This window comes from Haemaphysalis longicornis, unplaced genomic scaffold (assembly GCF_048455015.1).
Source record: "Haemaphysalis longicornis isolate Haplotype H1 unplaced genomic scaffold, Haemaphysalis longicornis Haplotype H1 scaffold_13, whole genome shotgun sequence".
NCBI classification, from domain to species: domain Eukaryota; kingdom Metazoa; phylum Arthropoda; class Arachnida; order Ixodida; family Ixodidae; genus Haemaphysalis; species Haemaphysalis longicornis.
The window spans coordinates 1,141,360-1,166,242 of NW_027526233.1; the positions used below are offsets into that span (position 1 = coordinate 1,141,360).

At 49.5% G+C, this 24,883-nt stretch overlaps 1 protein-coding gene and 1 pseudogene across 4 annotated transcripts in view; one reads left to right on the top strand and one right to left on the bottom strand.

Annotated features, from left to right (window-relative positions):
* Positions 1-1,237: 1,237 nt before the first annotated feature.
* Positions 1,238-24,883, bottom strand: part of LOC144164198 (cyclin-dependent kinase-like 4) — a 184,836-nt gene continuing 161,190 nt past the window's right edge. For all 3 annotated transcript variants that reach the window (XM_077694710.1, XM_077694709.1, XM_077694711.1), the window contains 2 exons: positions 23,479-23,610; positions 1,238-2,225 (listed from right to left, as the gene is read on the bottom strand). In XM_077694710.1, coding sequence (XP_077550836.1) covers positions 2,031-2,225; positions 23,479-23,610 — 327 coding nt within the window. In that variant the 3' untranslated portion in view covers positions 1,238-2,030. The remainder of the gene's footprint in view (positions 2,226-23,478; positions 23,611-24,883) is intronic.
* LOC144164199 (uncharacterized) lies at positions 15,917-18,570 on the top strand (annotated as a pseudogene). Its single transcript, XR_013321091.1, has 4 exons — positions 15,917-16,036; positions 16,520-16,619; positions 17,250-17,437; positions 18,056-18,570. The product of XR_013321091.1 is annotated as an uncharacterized LOC144164199 (transcript).

A 24,883-nucleotide genomic window follows, 5' to 3' on the forward strand; every position in this document is an offset into this window, starting at 1 on the left:
GAGGCTTGTCCGTCCGGCGTCCGTGCTGACGGCACAGCACCGTGTAAACCGAAACATCTGTCAACAAAAGGTTCACAAAAGGTTAACAAGAACAAAACAAAAGGTTCACAAAAAGTTAGAGAGAGAGAGAGAGGGGGGGAGGGAGAGAGACATAGATAGAGAGAGAGAGATACGCACATCACCCTGCAAATGGAAACATCTGTGAACACAAGGTTTCCAAAAGGTGAACAAGAACAAAATAAAACGTTAACAAAAGGTTAGAAAAAGAGATAGAGAAAGAGAGAGAGAGCAGGAGAGAGAGAACGAGATGCACAGCACCGTGTAAATCGAAACATCTGTGAACAAAAGGTTCCCAAAGGGTTAACGAGAACAAAATAAAAGGTTCACAAGAGCTTAGAGAGAGAAAGAGAAAGGGGGTGCTCCTGGAGAGCCGTGCCGCGCATGGGCGAGGAGCATTGGATTGGATTGAACTGGATTTGGATTAGGATTATATTGAAATGGATTCAATTGGATTAAATTGAATTGGATTGGATTGTAAATAGTTTTGGCAGCAGTAAGCACTCTTTAGCGCGTTTTAGCCGCAGTAAGTTGGAGTAAGCAGTAAGAACAATCCCCAGTGCTTCGCCCACTCGTCATGATTCACTTCGTGGAGATGCGTGAATTTTTTTCCTTTGTAACTTCGCCTGCCCCCCAATACTCTGAAATATTGTCTTGCCAATCACCCTTCTTAAACGCATATTCGCCTTCGACATTTGCTGGCCCTAAGGTTACGCATAAGGCTGTGCTATCAAGGTTCGTAACATTGTGCGCAAAGCTTTGGGTGCCAGTTACCAACGTCAAACCTCCTAGCGTAAAGCTAGGCCTACCATCAGGCCAGCGCATAACCACGGCGTTGTGTGCCCAATTCAATGCCCCGCTCCTTTTACTTGTGCGTGTATTACAGCCATATGACGTCTCACAATCAGGTCGTCAGAATTGCGTATACACGGTTCGCAGCAATTAAATACTTACGAGCGCGAACAATGAAACTGTAAACGCCTGATTATACAAGGCGATACAACATCGTTAATACAATACGCAAGAACTGGTTAGCAATATATTCGGTGCAGAGTCGGATGATGACCTAGTAAATTGTCACCGTCGGCGCTTGGGCGACTTGGTTCTCGAACTCACAGGGGACAAACAAGATAGAGAAGAAAAGCTACCCACACAGGCGCTGTTCTCATTCAACTGGCGTTTATTGGTGCGACGTTGCACATAAACACAGCACGTATTAAAACAATGACAATACCCAGAGCCTGTTTGGTTTGCTGGCTCTCTCGTACTTCATTTTTGCGCAGTAAATTTAAAACCTAGCAAATGCTGTGCTCGTTCATTTGTCGCCCCTTTGCGCTTAGCGCATTATAAGTTCTTTTCTTGAGGCAGGGCGTCAGCACAGCACCGTCGGAAGAAAGAAGGGATTACGTTCTTTCAGGCTGTATGTTTGGGATTAGGCGACCAGCTTATGAATATGGGCAGGTAAGATATGTGCATTATCATTTTTTTATTTAGCACAATACCTGTCGGAGGAGAGTTCGAACTAAATTTTTTTCGTCATTGGGGCCACACGTTACTGAGGTGTCTCGTCGGGCTCGGAAGAAATTAGCAGCTCTACTTCTTTCCATGGCTCTTCCGGCAGTCATTTCTGCATGTTGCCGCAGACATGACTGTTTGCATCAATTGTGGTTGGTTACGATACAAGAATGATTTAATGAGGATCTGGTGCACCATTGGAACTGTTGTGTTCAGTGTGCTACACAACTACGCGGAACAACTCCAACCCAAGTTTGTGCAAAGCAGTCCGCCACATTTGTTGATAAGTTCTTCAACTTGGCTCGCATACACACGCGCACATGTATTCGTCAGCAGTCTTTTCCCTCGTACGGTGGCCCGTACGGTGGCACTGTCAAGCCCCGCCAAGGGGGTTACTTCCATGACCATCCGGTGAAGGACTTAGGGACAGAGTGGTACAACGTCCCAGGTCCCAGGCGTCATATGTTGGGCAGGTGGTCGAATTTGCGGGACGAAGACTGCTGCGGCGGCAGTGGCTGATGCGAGTGCGGCTGGTGCGTGGGGGGCTGAGAGTGGCGGCTGTGCAGGTGCGAAGCCCGCACGTCCGGCGTGGGGTAGCCACTTCCGGAGTGGCCCGGAAGGTGCGGGAAGAGAGACTGGTGCTGGGTTCCGTTCTGCAACGAGAAAAGGCAAGACCAAGGGCAAGATGGTGAGTCACGCAAGACTTTCCAAACACTACAAATCAAATAAAGGGTTGGACGGAAGCCCGTCTGGTCGGGAAAACCCATCACAACGTCAGCTAGAAAATCCTGCACTGTCCGGATGCACGAGTCCTAAGCATCGTGCTCCGATATCGTATATACGAGAAATTAGCGAGCACTTGGCGCTTATTCTGCCCTTCTTCAGGATACAGGGGTGCTATTCCAGCAGGCCCGAATTTGAGCGAAACTAGGGCAAGGCGGAGCTCTAGTGATAATAGGCACCTTTATAATAGGGGAAGCTGGCGTTGGAGGCCCTTAAGAAGTTCGGGGAACGCAAACGCAACCTGCTCGCGCGAAGCAAGTTTTAGAAAAGGGGCGACCCCGCAACCGGCTTGCGCTGCTCGGGTCGTCAGCTCGGGTGTTGGGAACTTTAGGCTTAGCACTGTTCCGGATATTTCATCGCCGCTATCTGTGAATCTGCGAATGAAACTCCATAACACAACTTTTCACCACACTATCATCCCCTTTCTCTCATGTGGAACTTTATTTCCGTTATAATTGCGGTTTGAGTGATCGGTGACCAAGACATCTGCCGTAGTCTGCTTCATGCTTCCGCGCAGGTAACGCCATCCATCGGCCACTCGCCGCACCTCGTGCCGCGCGGCCCGGTCGGATCGCCGAACCTCCGCGGTCGGTCAGTGTAGGCTTAGCAGCGCGGCAGATATCTGATCGCCGCTTTTAAAATTAACGCTTATAACAATCCCTAGCACAATTTTTTACAACACTAAAATGTACTTTGTCGCATGTGGAACTTCTTTTCCGCGATCAGATTGATTGGAAGAGTGGGGACTAACTGTTGCTACCGTGGTATGCACCGGTTCGAGCCACTTAGAGGGCCGAGCGGGCAGGCGCGGCCGGCGTGGGTGCGGACTGTTTCCGAGGGCAGAAAACGCTTCACGACTGCCTGCTTTATACATTTCTTGCGGACCACGTGCTCAAATTCAGCTCAGCGATCGCCGTAGTTGATCGGGTGGATCGGGAAACGAGCCGCAGGTTTCGGTTCAGCTATGGTCACGCGCTATCTCGCTGGCTGCGAGAGCGACGCAAGAACGCAAGCTCGGGATTGGGGGTGCCTGCTATTTCGGCAAAATAGCGTGCGCGCAAAACGCAAACTCAAAACCCCAAGGACGGCTTGGGTACTGTGCATGCGCATTACGGCGCCCCAAGGCGCTTGGGGGCCCCAGAGCGTTCCGGCCCACTATTCTAAAACTCCCTAATAATAGCTGACTATAGTATTTCGAGGAGCGGTTAAAAAATGTTAAAAATGCCATTCATGCCATTTGCTGTGAAAACAAAATTTATTATAAAACCACATATCAGCGCGCAGCGACTAGTGCACGTAACAGCGCTGTCATAAAAACAGAAAAAACTCAATCAGTTGCCGTGTACTCCGGGCAGTCTACACTTTTCTCAACAAATGCCCGTGTTGGTGAAACAAGCTACTCCAAAATCAATCCACAAAATGTTCACAGGTGTTGACAAAAAGAGTTCAGAAACTCGTTGAAAGTCAATACGATCAAATAGCGATGCCCAGGATGTTGTTCCTGACCACTATGAAGCACGTGGACGTAACAGGAAGGCTTCTTCACCTAGAGCTGCCAATTCATTTTCCAAGTGACTCAAAAAGATCAACCGCACACGCCATAACAGTGGAAACATCGCTCATTGTGGTCGGATGCGAAGACACGTGGCACCAAGATTTCGGCACTAAGAAAAGCACCAGCACTCATCAGGAAGTTCACCAACACGTCATTTGAAAGCGTGTTCCTTCTAAGTGTAAGACAAAACAACCTTCTTAACACAGCCCAAAACGTTACCGCTACATGACACTGTAACAAAGCATCTTCCAATGTTTCAGTGTGACCGCAGTGCGGGCACCGTGAAGAACGCACATCGCCGAATCTCGCCAGACGGTCGCACGTCGAGAGAACTTCCCAGCCACGCTGCTTCCGGAATCCCGGAATCCCGAATCCGGAATCCCGGAAACCATCCGGAGACCATCCGGAAACCATCCGGAATCCCGAACATCAGACGGAAGTGCCGCCGAAGTCAGCAGATGCCAGCGGATGCCGCATGATCTTGCTATCTGTTGATTCTCTAACTGGTTCATTGCCAATTTCTCGCACAATGCGCTTGCCGTATTTTGCCCAGAATTTAGGCTTCGCAAGGCAAACTGGGCGTCTCTCAGTGTTTTGAAAGCATCGGCATAAAATCGCGGTGACTGCTCGGCAGCGGGACCGCCAATGCGTTCGTCATGAAGGGAAGTTCGCAGAAAGTACTGCAGCAGCGTCAGTACTGCAGCAGGTACTCAGTTGAGTCTACAAGGTCGAACACCGCGTAGGACCAGCACGCTGCACATGGTTTGCAGGCGAGGTAGTCGCAGACCACCCATTGACTTGGGCAGTCTCAACAGCGCACGCGACAGTACAAAGATTTAGCAGTTCTGTTCCGTCGTTTACGTAGTTACCGTTATGATCGGGACCCGACTGCATCTGCGCGCGCGGAAGGGCAAGGAGTAAGCGCGAGGAGGCGCACCTCACCGTGAGAAATGCGCGGGCATGGCGAGGGCCGGCCCGTTAAAATAATCCACCCCACCGCGACGAATGCGCAAGTGCAGACAGGGCCCCGGTCAACACGGTACGCGTGTACAACACGGGACATACGGAGTGCTAAAACTCGCCGAGCTTGTCAGCATCCTTAAAGAGAAATTTATTACATCCAAGTTACAGATATACATGTTTTAAGCACTTGTCACAGGAATATTTTTCTCTTTATAAGGCTTTACTACAGCCACAGCATCCAACGAAGCACACACGGTGGCGTAACTGGTCCACGGCAGCGCGCTCTAAGGATACTAGACCAGGGCGTGGCGCATCTTCCAGTGCGTTCTCTCGCTCCACAGTTGCACCCGTGGTTACTGGGGACAAGCAACTCCAACAACTTAATTTATTGCACTTTTATTGATTAATCTGCATTTCACTACAAAGTTGATTTTTTTTCATTCCAGGCGCTCATATAATGTATTTGTTTGAAGTTTTGGCTCCTCGGTGGGGTTTGCCTTTCCCGTTGAAGTTGAGGATTTGTTCTATTCTGTGCGCACTCGGGAATGTTTGCGTCTGTTAGGCAATGCATTGATGTAAACGACGTGGTCAAGTTCCAGAATTCTTGTGGCATGTCGGTGGACAGTTTTATGCGTTTATTCGAGTTTTATCTAGACGCAACATTTGTTTCTTTCGAAGGACGCAAAGGAAGAACAAAGAAATTTGTATCGGGTCATGCGTTGCGCCACTCTTATGCAATATTTTTCTTGGTAATGTCGACCGGGACTTGCTTTCAAATTTTGACAAGGATGTTCGGCGTGTTTTCAGATATGTCGACGATTTTTTAGTGGTTTTAAGAAAAAAGTGTTCACCTAACTAAATTGCAAGCGCAAACTTCAATTTTAGCCGCCATGGGAAGGGTCTTGCATTTGCACACGAGGTTTCAAGTCATGACACCCTGCAGTTTTTAGATATTAATTTTAAGTTTTCATCCGACCATGTTTATTGGGTCGATCGCTTGCGTGCCCGTAAACAGCTTCTGCAATTTTCATAGTCTCATTCAAAGATTGTTAAAAGGGCCATAGCGTCTCTGGTTTTAGAATCTGCACTGAAGAAGTCGTGTGTACATGCTGTTGAAGAGAGCTTTGACTCTCAATTGAAGAGACTTCTGTCGGTCGGTTACCCAAGCTATGTCTTGGGGGGTGTTGCCGAAGCCTTGCTGCGGAAAGCCGAAGGCCAAGTAGGTGCGAAGCGGCCAGACCAACCTAAGGCGAAGCCTGTTGTTCTGCCCTATATACATACAGTTACGCACAACCTGAAAAAAAAGTGGCGGAATACAAACAACCTGAAAAAAAAAATCGCGCCAATCCACCCCGTGAATGTGGTTGGAAGGCAAAGCTGTAAACGGCACCCATTACGATTACCGATCCGACATCAATTATATTTACTCACATCACTCTACCAATAGCAAAACCAGAGAGAAGTGAAATGCACTTAACCATACCGTTTATTACTTCAAAGAGATATTCTTTTTAAGGTTAAATCATTGCAAGAAGCATTAACGGTGTTTGGTTGAGTTGTATTGGTGTAGCACAAGAGTGGAAACTTTTTTTATAAAATTAAAGTAAGCTCCAACCCGGTGTTAGACGATCTGTTTTCTCGGTCTCTGCGCGGCGGACGGAGGCGACGAGATTTGCGGCAGAGAAGAAGGAGGAGGAAGATATACTTCTGTTCAGATTTCTGAACGGCCCAGAGTGCAGCTCTGGGGGGTGATTCCTTCTTCTGTGGGGCCCATATACAGTCCGCGCAGCCTGTGTTCTGTCCACCCGCTGAAGCTGGATAGGTAGAGAGGGCCTGGACAGCAGCATCTCCCATTGCTCTTGTTGGGTAGTTGACGGAAAGAGAGGAGGGTGCTCAGGGCTAAAGTCGCACACCCCGATTACGGGGCGGAGTGTTCCCACTTCTGAGCAAAATTTACATTGAGCGTCGTAGCGATTCGGATACATTAAGTGAAAACGCGTAGGCTGTGGGAATGGGCCCGGATTGTATGAGCCGTAGGGTAGTTTGTTGTTATCTGGAAAGGTCAGGGTAAGGCGAAGGTATGGTCTGTCTAAGAAGGCGATAATGCTGGGTTATCTCCCTGAACGTGACAAGCGGGTGACTGTCCTCGTGCAGCTCCATAGCACGGGAGGTAAAAGCACAGGATTGTTGTTTGGGCGTAATTGTTGCCCTCCATTGAAGCGTGAGGGGGTGTCCAGATGAGCTGAATGGAGCCGTTTGGGGAGTGGTTTTTTAGCACGCGCAGTGCAGGTCAGGACACCCAACCCTACTGGTAATTCCAGTAGGCTTGCTGGGAATCGATGACTACCCTCCGAACCCCTGGTTGAGCGAGAGCCAAGGTGATGGCTGCCTCTTCTGCTGCCGTCATTTCTTGGGTTCTAAGCGAGGTACACGCAAGGAGGTTGGTTCTGGAGGTAGCCACGATGATGGCGTATTGCTGCCCTCGATGTTTGGAGGCGTCTGTGTAGATAACTGCATGGTCCCTACTGAGGGTGGTGTTTACTGCTTGAGCCCGTGTTTTTCGGTGACCCTCGTCATGTGAGTGGTTCATATTTCTAAGCAAAGGGAGCATATTTAGTTTTAGTCGCCAAGAGTCGGGGATTACGTCAAGCGGAGTGACATTCTGGACTGCCCAGCCAATCTGGTGAAGCATGCGGTTACCCATCGCACTTCTTAGTCGGCCCTTCTGGTTAGAAAAATGGCCTTCTATCAGGTCTGTCACCATGTTGTGGAGCCCCGTGCTAAGCAGCCTCTGTGTGGACGCACTCAAGAGAAGACCAATGGCCTGCTCTACCGCCTTTATAAACATTATATAAAGCATCTGTATGTCTTCCTTGTCGAGAAGAAGACAGGGGGTTGACGTAACTAACTCTCGAGAGGACAAAAGCTTCAATTAATCGAAAGGTACCGGATTACTTTAGGCCTCGCTTCTTGGTGGCAACTGGCCTGATCATGTGTATGATTTGATTAATGCTGTTTTTCAGGCGCTGCAAGGAGACGTAACTCTTGGTGTTAACCTCGAGATGTAGGCCCAGGATCTTGATGCTGGGGCTTGGAGTGATGGCCTGGCCATCAAGGAGTATTTGAATGTATTCCTTGGTTTGGCGTTAGGGCGGACGACAAGGATCTGTGATTGTTTACGTGAACACTGGAGGCCACAGGCTTTAGCACATTGGAGTACTAGAAGTGAGATGCCATGCATTGGTGGGAGCTTGCTTTAATTTTTGTAACTCTTAGCACATGAGCAAGGGCGCAAAGGGCCGCTAGATGGGCGTGAGTGGTCGCGTGATGCTTTCACGTGGCATTCAGCGAGAACGCAGGGGGTAAACCCGTAGATGTGCTTGGTGAGTACACCACCTGTCTTCCCAGTCTTCGCGTGGGCTCGTAGCTAAATCGGTAAGACAACGGGCTGACGATTTGTTAGTGTATTGGTTCCAGGTTCGATTCCCGGCGGTATCAGTAAATTCTTTTATTTGTTCGATGGAGTTTTCTGGTGACACCAACGGTCGCGAAAGAACCCTTGGGGGGTAGAGGTAAAAATATTTGCTTTAAAAAGTGGCGGAACGGTACAAAGTGCCGGTGGTGTTTTCTGCTCCACAAACACTTGGCCACCTGTGTGCGGAAATTTCCGCAAGTACAAACCGAAAAAGTGCGAAAAGAAGCAAGCCAAGCGGTTTGTGCCCTGTGACGTCTGGGTAGTCTACGAGATGCCGCTTTCATGCGGGGAGGCCTACATCGGCCAGACGGGCAGATGTGTGAATGACCGGGCATGCGAGCATAGGTCATCTCTTAACAATAATACGCGCGCGCATTTACCCGCGCATTGCGAAGATTGCAGGCCTGTGAGTCCTTTCAAGAAATGCAGAACTTTCTTTGAGCAGATTAGAATTCTCGGCAGGAGTGATAATACAGTGGCGAGGAAGCCCTTGGAAGCGTTGTCTATTAAGCAGAAAGGGACAAGTGCATCAGCGATACTTCCGAGTTTGTGTTTTTGAAAACGTCACTTTGATCGTATCCTGTGTTTGATGCGTTCCATCTAGTGTACCAAAGTGCGCATGCTCCGGTTGATACATGTATAAATATGAGACGATGCCTGAATAAATGTTAGTTGCAAGTGAGGGCTTGCCCCGTCGTCCTTCTGTACTGTCGTTGTCTAAGCCACGGTCTATTTTTAAAGCAAAGCTTTCTACCTCTACCCCCCAAGGGTTCTTTCGCGACCGTTGGTGTCACCAGAAAACTCCCGGAAAGAAATAAAAGAATTTACTGCACCGCCAGGGATCGAACCTGGAACTAACAGAGTAACAAACCAAGAGCCCGTAGTCTTACCGATTCAGCTACGAGCCCACACAGAGACAGCGAAGACAAGTGGTGCACTGACCAAGCACATCTACGGCTTTAACCCCTGACTTCTCGCTAAATTCTACGCGATAGCGATTAAACGAAGCACACACTAACCCATGGCGTCTCACTTCTAGTACGACGCCAATGGGCCTGTGGCTTCGAGTGTTCGCGTAAAAAAATATCAGTTCCTTGTCGTCCCCCCTCACGCCAATCGATACCTCAAGGAATACATTCAAATATTCCTTGATAGCCAGGTCATCACTCCATGCTCCAGCATCAAAATCCTGGGACTACATCTTCAGGACAACACCAAGAGTAACATATCCTTGCAGTGCGTCAGACCAGACATTAACAAATCATACATATGATCCGGCGAGTTACCACCAAGAAGCGAGGCCTCAAAGAAACCGACACCTTTCGATTAGCTTTCGTCTTCTCCAGAATCACTTACGTCAACCCCCTGTCTTCTTCTCGGCAAGGAGGACATAAAGATGCTTTATATAATGATTAGAATGGCGGTTGAGCAAGCCATTTGTCTTCCCATGAGGGCGCCCAGAGAGGTTGCTTAGCACGGGGCTCTAAAAAGCTGAGAGGTGGTCATCTTTCTATCCAGAAGCTCCGAATGAGCAGAACTGCGGCGGGCTGCCGAATCTTTCACCAGATTGGCTGGGCAGCACAGAATATCACTCCGCCTGATGTACTCCTGGGCTTTTGCCCTTTGCTTAGAAATATGAACCCCTCAGACGACGAGGGTCACCGACAAGCACGGGCTCAAGCGCTCAACACCACCAGCGGTGGAGATCATGCAGTTATCTACACAGACGCCTCCAAACATAGAGTGCAGCAGTACGTCATCATCGTGTCTACCTCCAGAACCAACCTCCTTGCTGTGCCTCACTCAAGACCGAAGACATGATGGCAACAGAAGAGGCAGCCATCGCCTTGGCTCTGAACCAAGGGTTTGTAAAGTAGTCACAAATTCCCACAAGCCTAACAGAACTACCTGTCGGGTTTGGTGTCCCGACCTGCACTGCGTGTGCTAAAAAACCACTCCTCAAATGGTTCCATTCAGCTCATCTGGACACCTGGTCACGTTTCTATGGACGGCAACGAATACGCCCACCAAGCCTGCACTTTCACCCCCAGTGCTATGGAGCTGCACGAGGGCAGTCACCCGCTTGTCTCTATCAGGGACATAAACCAGAATTATCACTATCGGAGGCAGACTCTACCTTTGGCTTACCCTGACCTTTCCATAGAAGAACAAACTACCCTACGGCTCATATAATCCGGCTCCTTCCCACACCGGACGCGTGTTCACTTAATGCATCCGAATCGCTAAGACGCTGCATGTAAATTTTGCTCATAAGTAGGAACACTCTGCCACATAATCCGGGTGTGCAACTTTAGCCCTGAGCACCTCCTCTCCTACTGTCAACTACCTAACAAGAGCAATGGGAGATGCTGCTATCCAGCCCCTCTCTACCTACCCAGCTTCAACTGGTGTACATGCGGCGCGGACTGAAGATGGGCTACAGTGAAGAAGGAACCACTCTCCTGGACCGCACTTTGGGCCGTTCAGAAGTACTAATAAAGTGTTTCCTCCTCAAGCTCCTCCGCCTCCTCCTCGTATTCCTCTCCCCCTTCTCCTCCTCCTCATCCTCCTCTCCACCTTCTCCTCCTCCGCCGTCTATGCCACCGATCTCATCGCCTCCGTCCGCTACGGCAAAGAAGGAGAAGTGAGATCGTCTGACACCGGGTTTGAGCTTTTATTTTATAAAAAAAGTTTCCGCTGATGTGCTACGCCAATACAACTCAACCAACCATTCGTTCATTCCTCATGCAATAATTTTACCTGCGCAAGAATATCCAATTGAAGTAATACAGGGTGTGGTTAAGTACATTTCACTTCTCTCTGGTTCCAGGATTTGTAGAGCGACGTGAGTGATTTTGTGATGTCGCATCGATAATCGTTGTGAGTGCCGTTTACAGCTTTGCTTTCCAAACACATTCACCGAGTGGATTGGCGCCAATTTTTTTATTTTCAATCATTCCTCCCGTTCATTTGTTCGTCTTAGTGTGTGAATTACGTCAGCAAGCCGACTGCAACACGCCGCAGCCTCCCTAGAATCGGGGTTCGGTAAGGGTGATGTGCACCTGTACTTCTCCCGTGACGTCACGTTCAGGCGTCACGCGGCACGCATTATTCTAGAACCGTTACTTTTAAAATTCACAGTGTTAAGAATTTGGCGAACTGCTACAATTGCTCCTCAAAGCTCCCAATTGCGGGCCAATCCCACAAGTTACCTGTGCTACGAAGAAAGGAATAGCAAAAACGACAACAACTTTTCCGATTTGCTTGCTTTATTTCCTTTTTCTTGTTCAGAGCTCAAATTAGACGACGCTCTTCGCAGTCGTTTTTTTACAGAGTTCAACCCGTCACTCCCCACTCTTCCTGCGCGCCCTTCACACTCCCGCTTACCATCCCTCTTGCCTCACGCAGTTACTTTAATTCACGATTCTCCCCTTTACTCCCTTTCCATGCTCTGCTTATTTCCTTACGACGGTAATGCTGAACAAAACCCGCAAATGTGTACAGGTCACTTCTTACAATAGACACGCGCCGTTGATTGTATACGTATATACGTATAAGCCACAAGCTATACTGCCAGTGACGTTTCCACAAGAAATGTGCGTTACTCAACGCGTCAAGGGAAACTGTCTGCCGCACTGACGATTAAACGAACCGCATGCATCAAGCAACGCCTCGTTAGAAACTGTTTTGGGAGCAGACGATAACTGAAGCGCACTCTCCGGCTGCAGACAGATAAACCCGCAGTAGAACCTGCGGAAGCCGTGTCCGCCAAACCACTTAAAAGATCATAATGCTCACACACCGGCTAGCTGTCGTCCGGTGGCGGTCGATGGTGCGGTCGCCACTAACGCTTCACAGGAAGCTCCCGTAGCATAGACCCGCGGCGCACACAACACTGGATCCTCGACGGTCATAGAGAGAAAGCCGCCTATAAATCGTCGCAAACGAGGGTCTGTCGCCAGATGACTGCACAGCCAATGCACACCATTTTTCGAAAGGTAAAAACGAGCTCAAAACTCCTCCTTCATTTAAAAGAGTTGTCGGTGTAAAAAGCTGTTTGCTACAGCGACCATGAGCAACAAACCACGCCGCAGCAGCGGCCGCCACGGACGTCCCGAGTTCAACTCGGCTGAGCAAAACCCTTCCCGAGTTTGCTCCGACTTCTACTGTTAATAAAACACACCAAGCCCATTCGTGGGCGCGGCGTAGCAGCCGAAACCACACCCACCCATGAAGACGTAGATTTCATGTTCGCAAGCAGCGACAAGAACTAAGCACCAAGCAAAAATCAAGTCCCCACGCCACCGTGAGCCAATGGTGCCACAGTTTCGGGGTTGTTTGGTCCGAACTGGAGTTCACTCTTGCCCGAGCGAATAGGACCGGCCAAGACGACAAGATTTTCTCACGGGAGCCTTCTTCATACACCTTAAAAACACAGTCGATGACATATCACACAACTTCAACGTCTAAAACGCACTCGCTCAAACACGCTCTTGACACGGGACGATTTCTGATATGCTCCCACCATCCCCATTAAACCAAGCCCTAAACAAAAGCCAGATTTGACGGCCGAGAGCAGGGCGCGTTCCGTTCGCAAAAGTGGACCCCTTTGTCTGCTTGGTCTGTGCTTGAGCAGAGCTGCACTAGGTCTTCGCTCAAGCCATGTAGCCCACATACACCGAGAAAAACGGACCGCCCGGCGCCCAGCGTGGCCAGCAGCAAGGCTGGAGATTGCAAAGTAGCAGTGGGGTTATCTAGTTTATGCTAGGGAATAGGTATTGCAGCTCGATTTCCGATGGCGCTGAATGGGGATGATACCACCAGCCGTACTTTCTCAACGTAAGCGGCCCGGCCGCAATGCGGTGCGCTGAGTATGGCAGGCGCCTGTTTCGCTCGAGGTTTATCGGATGCTCCACTCTCACTACTTTCATAACCCGAGCAGCTGGAAACTCGGGAGTGGGCCGAACGCGGCCCTTCTGGAATAGCGCCCCCGGTAGCGCACGCGTCAACACAAAAGTTACGGCAAACCCTGGTGAACGTGAACGACAAGCGTTATCTACAGCATTCTGTGCGCAGACTGCGATCGAAGCTATGTTGGCGAGACAGGCAATTTCCAGCAAATGGTCAAGCAGCACATGCATGACCTGAAAAAAGGAATACTCGTCTTTTAACGCTCTCGTCGAACACGCAGGAGCAACTCGCAATGAAATAGACTGCACCAATACAAAAAAATCTAAAAAGAGCATAATTGCACCTCACGGCTTCATCGAGAATCCGTGGCAATCCAGACGACGGAGCACACACTTAATGACAATGACGGCAACTTCCCACACGTGTACGCACGTTGCCTACGTCACATCTTAAAGCCAACAACCGAATCACTTTCGTCCCCACTTTTCATTGTGAACAAGACAGCCGTACGGGAGCCGAAAAATTTTTTTGGTTTTTAAACATTCTTGGTCGGCACCAGTTTTAAATTGTTGACACTACAAATCACATCCACAGAAAAAGAAAAAAAACTGTACCCCAGCTCTTAAAGTCAGTATTCTGGGGTAAGTCCAGGACAACTGATATGCGGCGGCTGAGGCAACGACAGCGCATAATTGGTGGCTAGCAGTGCGGGCACACCACTGTCGACTCTAGTGAGACGAGTGCGGACGACACCACACTTGTTCACATGTTTTAAACGTTTCCTTTCGTGTCGCGCACCACCATGCCAATTTTCGTGCAGTGACGAGCAAACAAGCAACAGAAAGAAGCAATATTGTATGAGCATGGCATGAGCCACATAGGAGGCGCGGAAATGCAGCAAGAGCCAGTCGCACTAGATGCGGCGCTATGCCATAAAGGTATGATGAAGAAAAATCTTTAAAGTGGCCTCGACGAACATTTTCCCAGTCAAAACTTGCATCCTAGAATGGTCCGTTATGTTTTTCTATATCGGACACGCAGGATACCACCTCCCCGTTCAGTATAATCCACCTGCGAGCCTGTAAGCGCAACCAAAGCAACTGCACAGCAAACAGACGTTAGGCCCAAAACAACAGATAAAGAGCCTCACCAGGATACACGTAGGGCTGATACAGGTTGGATATAGGTTGGGTTGATAGAGGGCCACGATACTGCCGCCCTACCTATATATTGCCGCCTTACCTTACTGTAACCGAGTTGACACTGCCGCGATAACGAGCGCAAGCTGTCGCTCCTGCGTGAGCGTGACGTCACTCGCCCAGCCTACATAAACCCTTCGTTATCGGCAATAAAACGTTGTGCGACCCATGCCGTCAGCTCGTTCACATGGTGGCAGCGGAAAACAGCCAGCATGACGACACCGCTTGCGTTGCCGACACCGCCTGCATTGCCGACAACGCTCCTGCCGCCTCCGAAGCCCCTCGACACATCGCGAGACGCTTGGCTTGGGTGTAAGACCTGGAAAAGTGAGTTTCAACTGTTTTCCACGGCTACTCAGCTAAACAAGCAACCAAAAGAAGTGCAGGCTGCGACGCTTTTAGTGACCATTGGAGAAGAGGCTAGAAAAGCGTACGCTTCGTTCAAGTTTGAGCCAGGAGAGGACACAAGCGATGTAAACCTCACAATTCAAAAATTTGAAGACTTCTACAAGCCCGCGAAGAACCTCACTTACCATGAGTTTTGCTTCGGCTCCCGAGACCAAAAAGAGGACGAAAGTTTCAATGACTGGCTTGTCGAATTGCGAACGCTAGCCAAACACTGCGACTTTGGAGACTTAGAAGAGCGCATGCTTCGTAGCCGCATCATACTCGGCATTAGGGACAAGAGCCTGCAAAAGAAGTTAATTTCGGAAAACCCATCTTACCAAAGAGTAGTCGAAATGTGTCGCATCCAAGAGCAAGGCGAGGAGCAGTTTCGGCAGATACGTGGCACCATTGAAGGCGCTGAAACTGCAGCCGTAAATGCGTTGGACAGAGTTTCAAAGCCATGTAGCAAATGCGGCTACAAAATTCATCGTAGCGGTCGCTGTCCAGCGATAGGAAAAGCATGCAAGAAATGCGGAGGATTGAATCATTTCGCCCAAGCGTGCGCGCAGTCGTCCTTCTTGCGCAGCGAAGATTCAAGGCGCAAGGGATTAAGAGAGCTGCATGTTGACGAAGGGTCAGATTTTTTTCTGGACGCTTTAACCGTGAGCGCACTCGCTAGCGACCAGTGGACCGCGACAGTTTGCGTTGAAGGCCGTCCGATGGTCTGCAAACTTGATACAGGGGCAAACTGTTGTGATTTCAAAGCTAGATGTGTTGTCGCTTCCGAGAAAGACGCATCAAGCCTGCCGAGCTACGTTAACGAGTTTTTTCGGGCACAAAACGACTGCGCAGTTTAAAGTGAAGTTGACGCTATCCGTGAACGATAAACAGCATGATGAAACCTTCTTCGTCATTGAGCAAAACGTGCCGGTGACACTCAGCGGAGCAGCAGCAGAAAGCCTTGGCTTAATTTATCGCATCGATAGCGTTGAGACACAACTGTACCCAGCGGCGCAGCCCTTCGCCGATGTTTTCACAGGATTGGGACAGCTAAAATATTTTGAGTACGACATGAAGCTCAAGCCGGGCGCCGCCGGCGTCGTTGTGCCAGCCAGAAGGGTTCCGGTCGCCATTGAAGAAAAAGTAAAGGCCGAACTTCAACGCATGGAGAAGCAAAACGTCATAACCAAGGTAACCGAACCAACTGAATGGTCCAGCTATATGGTCGCCGTAGTTGAAGGTGATAAAGTACGAATTCGTCTCGACCCAACAGAGCTTAACAAGGTTATGCTGCGTGAACACTACCCTATGCCTGTTCTACAAGAGGTCGCGCAACGACTATTTGGAGCCAAATATTTTTCTACCTTGGACGCAGCATCCGGGTTCTGGCAAATAAAACTTTCTGACAGCAGCTCTAAATTGTGCACAATGAGCACTCCTTACGGGCGCTATCGGTTTCTCCGCATGCCTTTTGGAATTGCTTCTGCCCCGGAAATATTTCAAGCAGCCATGCACCGCCTCTTGGAGGACCTGTCCGGAGTAGCTGTTGTAATGGACGACATATTAGTCTGGAGCACAACGAAGGAAGAGCATGACAACAACTTGACCGGTGTGCTTGCACGCTGCCGTGAGCACAACCTCCGTCTGAACTCGCAGAAATGTGCCTTTTTGCAGGAGCAAGTTCGGTACTTGGGACACGTTTTCACCACGCAGGGACTGAGCCTTGACCCCGATCGCGTCCAAGCCATTTTGGACATGCCAGCGCCGAGTAACAGTAAGGAATTGAAAGTCTTTCTCGGAACAATGAATTACGTGCAGCGCTTCATTCCGCGAATGTCTGTGCTCACCGCCCCACTTAGAACTCTGCTGCGCAAAGATATTGCCTGGGTCTGGACTGAAAAAGAGCAAAGCAGCTTCAATGAGCTACGCCAGGCCTTAGTAACAGCGCCAGTGCTTGCTTACTTTGATCCGAAAAAGCCAGTCACCCTCTCTGTTGACCCCAGCCACATGGGCGTTGGCACCGTTCTGATACAAGACGGCCGCCCTATCGCTTTCTCGTCTAGATCACTCAGCGATGCGCAGACGCGGTACGCGCAGATTGAAAAGGAAGCTCTGGCGATTGTGCATGGCTGCGAAAAATTTCACGATTATATTTTCGGCCAGCCTGAGGTTACAGTGGAAACCGACCATCGTCCGTTGGTGCCAATTTTCAGTAAGCCACTTCACCAGTGTCCACTTCGACTGCAACGAATGCGACTGACATTGCAGCTATACGCCATCAATCTACTGTACAAGCCAGGAAAAGAGCTGTTTTTGGCTGATGCGCTCTCTCGTTTTCCAAGCAAGGCCTTATTGGCGGAAGAAACCGAGCGTTTCAATGTTAACGTCATTGCCCTCGTTCCAGCTTCCGAGCATCGCCTCGAGGAGCTCCGTGCAGCAACCACCAACGATCCTGCTCTGTCGAACGTCCGATCCTACGCCGAGACTGACTGGCCGGAAAACAAAGAGGACGTGCCAGCAAGCGCCAGACCATATTGGGCGTATCGAGAAGAGATGCATGCACAAGATGGCCTCGTCTTTCGCAGCAACAAGGTAACCGTACCAAGCGCTAAGAGAGCAGAAATCCTTCGTCTTCTTCATTTGGCCCACTCAGGGGCGGAAAAGATGAAAATTCGGGCAGGGAGTGTCATGTTTTGGCCATCAATGTCCAGCGACATTGACCAGGTTGCAGCATCATGCAAAGTTTGCCAGGCTCACCAAAAGCAAAACACGAAGATGCCTCTACTGCCTCATGATGTCCCCACTCTGCCGTGGGAGATAGTTGGCATGGATTTATTCCATCACGGTGGTAAAGAGTTTGCCATAATTGTAGACTTCTACTCCTTTTATTTTGAAATACAGGAGTTTCAATACACAACAGCCCGGCACTTGAAGGAGTGGTGCGCGAAAGTTTTCTCTGTCCATGGCTTACCAGTGAGGCTCTGTAGTGACAACGGGCCCCCATTTAGTAGCCACGAGTTCCGTGAATTTCTACATGAACTAGGAGTCACCCACGTGACGTCAAGCCCTTATCATCCCCGTGCAAATGGCATGGCCGAAAGAACAGTTCAAGAAGCGAAAACGCTACTAAAGAAGTGTTCCTATAATAGCCCCGACTTCTATTTAGCTCTGCTTGAGTTGCGCAATACTCCACGTGATGCTATTTTGAAGTCACCTGTGCAGAGGCTGATGGGTCGACAAACGAGAACGCTGTTACCAGTTCCCTCCTGCCACCTGAAGCCGTCACCATTGCCAAGCCGGGAGGTGCACACCCGTCTCCAGGATATTCGCCACAAACAGAGGGTCTACTACAATCGAGGAGCTAGGGACCTGCGCACCCTCTCACCCGGTCAGAGGGCCTCGGTGTACGACACGCACACACGGACGTGGTCCCCGGTCGTTGTGCTGGGATCAGCAGGAGCTCCCGCTCTGTGCTAGTGAAAACAGAATACGGCCGAGAAATGCGACGCACACGGGAACATCTCCGGGAGGTTCCAGAACTACCGTGTCCCGACACTACCCCAACACCTTCCTCAGGCTTGCCAGACTCCGGTCCCGTTCCAGAGCCGCCACTACCACGGAGAAGCTCTCGGGAACGTCGCGAGCGTCGTCGGTACCCCCTGCCGGAGCGATCTTGATTTCGCCAAGGAAAGGAAGATGTAACCGAGTTGACACTGCCGCGATAACGAGCGCAACCTGTCGCTCCTGCGCGAGCGTGACGTCACTCGCCCAGCCTACATAAACCCTTCGTTATCGGCACTAAAACGTTGTTCGACCCATGCCGTCAGCTCGTTCACACTTACCTAAAGAGAGAACGTATGTATACCCCTGGCAGCACCTATCACATCCCATTACGCATGGATCTCTTATCAATTCATACAAATTTTTTTGATACTCTGTCTTTCTTGCTAGCACTGAAACAGACGGAGTAATAACGTACTCACCCTCGAGGCCCGGAGCCATGCAGAATGCTTCACAGATTACCCTTGTCACTCCGTGTCCCCTTCGTCTTATGGAAATCTGTACTTGGTGCAGTGCTGTGCAAGATAGCCCGATACAGCCGGCATACATACGACAATCAAAATGTCGTGAAGCAAAGTTTCACCTTGTCCGTTCCTTTACCCTGGATAAGCACTTTTTCTCTCCTAATGCTTCGGATCAGCCGGAGTCAAGCGTCGTGTACGACACCATGCATCGAAGAAAGAAAGCGCAGAACAGGCCTGCACGTCACTTTTTGTGCAGCCAATGCGCAATTCCCGGATGCTCACTGAGCCTGCTACCATTTTGTATTTTCCTCTGTCACCTGTCGCATTCTCCACCCCTAATTTCGGTCAGATAGCAGGTCACTGATGGGACATGCGAAGGCCGAAATCAGACAGATGTTGGGAAATGTCCCTCAAATCCGCTCTGGCCCCGCAGCAGCCCTGCCACACCGGGAACGCCCCTGGTCCTGGGACACACTGGGAAAATGGAACTTCCTTTAGACTGTTGGGGAATACAAGGGCCTATCCTGGTTGTCAGAAGCCCCACTTCTAGGAGAAGCCCTAGGGCCTCTTCTAGAAGTGGGGCTTCCTGGGGGCCTCAAGACGAACGGAATATCCCATTCTGTGGAGTGACTTTTGCGCTGCCTTCTCCGTGTGTGATAGGCGGCTTTTTGCTGCAGATCTTGCTGCTGTGCTGTCGCGTAGCTATGAGTACACCTGCACGGCTGCACGCTGAAAAATATCACACTGAAGCGCACATCATCCCCAAGACTTTCTTTATTTCTGCAGCTGCTCAACGCGATTTCATCCGTTAGGGCTGCTAGCGGTACTGCGAAACACACCAATACAACCTTTCATTGTGCAATGACCAGGCATACTGTAGATCAGTCATCTGTGAATACATGATACTCCTACTAAACAGTCCATCAAAAGGAAGTACAACTGCGGATTAATCAAAATACTGCTGTGTCAAACATGTACGATGACGGGACCACTTAGGGGCCACGGGAGTGCATGGAGCGAACAATGACTAGACCACCCTAACGGCGCCTCGCGGAAACAGCACGCATGCGCGTTGCGGGGGCAAGGAGCGTACAGATCTCTTCCAGCATCCCGTCATCAGGGCGCATCGCGTAGTCTGCTACTTGCGAGCTACCGGCGCTCAAGAAGCAGTCGACGTTGCCAGTGGCCGCCGTGAACGTCAAACGCGGCGCTGAAAAAAAATTTGATGTAGCTGTACTGCCAACCACGGCACAAAGCCGTTCGGTCCCTTGCAACGCTCACAGGAGGAGGCCCGGCGAACGCGCCGTTTCTCTCCGCCGGGCGCGAGACGAGCACGTAGCCCAAGACGAGCCAGCGGCGTATGCATGGGAGGCTGCGAGGGTGGTCTGCTTCCGATCAGGTGATTGGCCGCAGCGGCATCGGCGACCGTCATTTGTGCTGAGCAGAACGACTAAACTCATATTGATGGGGTCTTATCGTCCGATAAGCCTCACCAACGTAGATTACAAGATTTATATGAAGGTACCAGCAAACATTTGTGGTTTGCAAACGATGTCAACGGGGAAGCGATGCAGAAACATCCCCCTCGCGAGGGGCACGATCAAATGCAGAGCATTTCCTAGGGCGCACGACGTTAAGTAGTTTGCGTTACGTTAATGTTGTTGCACTTGTGGTAACTGCTGACGAGAGAGCGCGGCGATGAGTGCGTTCCAGCCTCGCCGACACCCGCCTTTATCACGCCACGATCGCGCCATGCGCGCGCGATGCTGACGTCACGATCACGCCACAGATGTTGATCCCGCGACGCGCGCGCCCCCAACCTGTTGGGCGCGAACCGAACGCGGAGAGAGCGGGCGATGCGAGCGGATAGTAGGCGAGGAGGAGTGCGGCTGATGAGAGAGCGCGGCGATGAGTGCGTTCCAGCGTCGCCGAAACCCGCCTTTATCACGCCACGATCGCGCCGAGAGGGAGCGCCTGCGAGCGATGCGGACAACTACGGACGCCAAGAACGGGTTACATCGTGAGTTAAAGAAATGCTCTGCATTTAAAAAATACGAGATTTCTTTTACGCGCAGACGAAACAGTTGATGCAGGGAAGCAAGAACGAACCGCTGTCTTTTCTTACGACGCGCATCGCCATTCTGCAGCCGTGAAGATCGCTAGCACGAGCCGCTACTGCGAGTTGCGAGACAACTCGCAGCCGGATAGGCGTAGCAGCAACTTCAACCAACGTTGTTGATAAAACTACAGCGCAGTCTCTCGAAAGTCAATTCGGGAGCAGAGCAAAAAAAGCCTCCCTAAAGTACCCGTTGCTGGCTTAAGGACATTATGATTTGTCCGGTTTCTGTAACTGACGTATGGGGCGACGACCGGGCCCACAATTTTGTGCTAGCGTAGACAGGTGTATCCTAACCTGAGATTTGAAAATGCGTCCCGACATTCCTTGCATTCTTCCCGCTGAAGGAGACGCGCGCTTCACGTGGGCCAGATGTTGGTATGAGATCACTTGCGGGATATCGCGAGTGGCCATAGACCTGTGGTGTTATAGAGTGCTTCTGACCTGGGGCTCATATAAACAGTGTAAAAATACTTAGACTAGAAGCCAAGCGAAAATCTTAAGATTCATTCTTGGCTTCATTCATTCATTCATGCCGGCCCTCAACATATTAGCAAATGACAGGGGAAAGCGTGAGGTCGGCTTCACTCCACAACTTTCAAGGTCCCCAGTCAAGGAAGTAGCGTGTTTGTTTTGCCAGAAGACCAAGAACGGGCACTACCGGGGTTGTTTTCCGAAGTAAGCGCTGCAAGGCCATGAAATAAAAAACTGTGGTTGTTTTCGGTGTCATAGGAATCAGTAAAACACGACAGTGAAATGTGCATCGAAATCTGCAGATCAGCATGATTTGCGGGTCGGCGGCTGTCTTGTGGGGTGTGCTTGGCAAGCGACGTCCTGCTGGCGGGTCCCTTAGGTAAAGGTGTACTGCCGTCACTTCCGTGAAAGATGTGACGTCAGTGAAATCTTGGGGTATCGCGGCATAAAACACATTCGTGTTAAAATATAAAACCCGAAAACGAGCAACCCCAAGTATCACGTACTCTTTAGTACTAAAGGTTGCTTCCCCGCAAGAAGACCCTTTGTGCGAGGGTGCACCCTTTACAGGTCGCTTGATTCGTTGTACTGGCGTAACTTCCGTGACGTACATGACGTCAGCGAAATCTTTGTGTATCCGGGAATAAAACACTTTGGTGTTAAAATTCTTCGAAATCGTGAAGCTAGCTTCCACGTAATGCTCCCGTGCTGGGGGGCTTCAATGCAAAACTTCTTATTGCCGGTTAGCGAGCTTCTCCAGTTTAACAAAGATCCTCCTCAGCCCGCAGTAAAGCTAGTTATGCAGCGATACATACCTGGCAAGTGACAAAAAATGCTCAAATTAAGAAGGAAATTAGGAGCTACTGTTATTGACAACAATGCGAAAAACGCATGAAGATACAAAAAAAAATTATCAGGAACAGAAGCATCGCTATGCCGAGACTCGCTTTTGTTCCAAACGAGGCTCATGATCAGCAGAGATTTGTCTTTATTTACGCCCACAGAAGTGAAAGCTCTGTAGATTGCGATACCCGCTGCAGACAATGCGCGTATGGGCGCGCATCGTCAGGCCGGTCGAGCATTTAAAACATTCCACAGCTCGCAGTGGCGGCTCGTGCCAGAGACCTTCAGGGCTGCAGAATGACGAAGCACGTCGTACGAAGAGACCGCGGTTCGTTCCTGCTTCCCTGCGTCCGACGTTTTGTCTGCGGATTAAAGAAATCTCTGATCTTGTTTCCAGCGCCGCAGTATTTATGTTTGCCGTTCACGGTGGACACTGGCAACGTCGACTCCTCCTTGAGCGCCGGCAGTTCCGAAGTAGCAGACCACGCACTCCCGCCTGATGACATGATGCGCGTGACGAGATCTGTACGAGATCTGTAAACTGACCAACACCTCGCATTTGCATCCTTACACGCTCACATTTTAAGCCACAGAAGCGAAGAGAGCCTTTGTCTCTCGTGGGACACTGCGATTAAAATCCCTGGTTGCTAGTCTTTCTGTTTTCCATAGCCTTTAGGGGTCATGAAGCATAGATCGGAAATTCAGCAGCTGCGTATGGAAACGCTCCGTGGGAGTCGCAGTATTGCTATCACGCCTTACATCTTAGGATACAAAAGTAGATGTCGCTGCAACTTTTTTTCCGGCCACCCTTTTTCGCTGTACTTTCTGGAACGAAACTAAAACTGTGATTGATTGATTGATTGATTGATTGATTGATTGATTGATTGATTGATTGATTGATTGATTGATTGATTGATTGATTGATTGATTGATTGATTGATTGATTGATTGATTGATTGATTGATTGATTGATTGATTGAGTGATTGATTGATTGATTGATTGATCGATCGATCGATCGATCGAAAAGCAAAGCTGCTCTCTTTTTGTGTCCCCACACTTTTTACACAAACGTAACATTTTTCCGCCTCCCTGAGACCCGCATACCATTTCAATTCATCTCAATAAATAGTCACAGGAATCTGTTTGTTTTGTAACACTAGGTGTACCACAATACCTTAGATCTCTCCCTCCGTATCCGGACGTTGTCGTCCGCGTCCAGTTCGGGCACCTTGCAGTCCGAGAGGTACGGGTGCCGGAGAAGCTGCTCACAGGTCCACCGTTTGGCGGGATCTTTGTCCAGGCACTTCTGCACAACCATGATGACATCAAGTTTTAAAGCGTGCTCAAGGAAATTAGTCGCAATCACATTTCTGACTTTATCTTATAGCGCATAATTTATACAACCGAGCTCCTACTATATACGTGAGGTAAAAAGCAGACCATTGGAAAACTGTCGAACGGCCTCAGAAATTGCATAACATAAATTTGTGCACTTCTTTTGGCAATTTTAACTACCCTCACACAAATTGGTCTCTTCTCTCTGTAGCTAATCAGTTGTTCCCGAATGAACCGAAACAATTTCTAGACTTGGTGCTAGACTGCAACCTTCACCAAACAGTAACGACGCCTACTAGAGGTGGCGGGGTACTTGATCTTTTTCTTACCACTGCCGTGAGGATATATGAAGTGTAACAGTACTGCCCTACTTAGCGACCACAGCCTTCTTCGTGTATCCCTCTCTGTGCCACTAAAAAGACGGTCACCTACGAAAAAATTAATCGCGGACTATATATAGTCCGCGATTAAGTTCTTCGCAGGTGAAACTTTGAACTAATCGATAAAGAACGTACTCACTAGTAATAAAATTTTGAGAAGTCATACGCAACACGTTCTGTTAACTCCAACTGGGAACTCTATAAAAATAGGTTGTTCAGCATAAAAGAGAGATATATCAGGACAATTACTGCCAAGTCAGACTTAAATAACAAACACTCAAAATCGTGGTAACGACATCGCCTCTGTGAGGCTGAATCTGTCAAAGTATTACCCGGCGCCAAGGACAAATATTTCTCAGTTGAACTGATTTAAATGCTTCGCACAAACCCACATAAATTCTGGCGCGCTATTTCAACCAAACCACAAACTAACCAGATAAACCATGTCGACACAAGTGATGAACCCATAAACTTCAATTATACTGCAGCAGCCATAAATGAATTCTTCACATCGGTCTTCCAAGTTCCTAATTCCTGCCCTATCGAACCTTCGCCCAACTTCATTTCCAAACAGCGCCTGAAATACAAATAACACTGTATGGCATACCCAAGTTAATCCGCTCTCTTAAAATTTCATCAGCAGACGGCGACGACATGAAGGCACTACAAATATCTCTAGTAAATTTCTATACCATATAATCAAACAATGCTTAAGGTCAGGAACCTTGCCTGACGATTAAAAAAAACGGAAATATTTCTTATTTCTAAAAGAGACAGGCGCGATAAACATTGCAATTACCGCCCAATTTATCATACCAGTGTCCCATGTAAGCCCTTCGAGTACATCATAGCATCTAACACAAT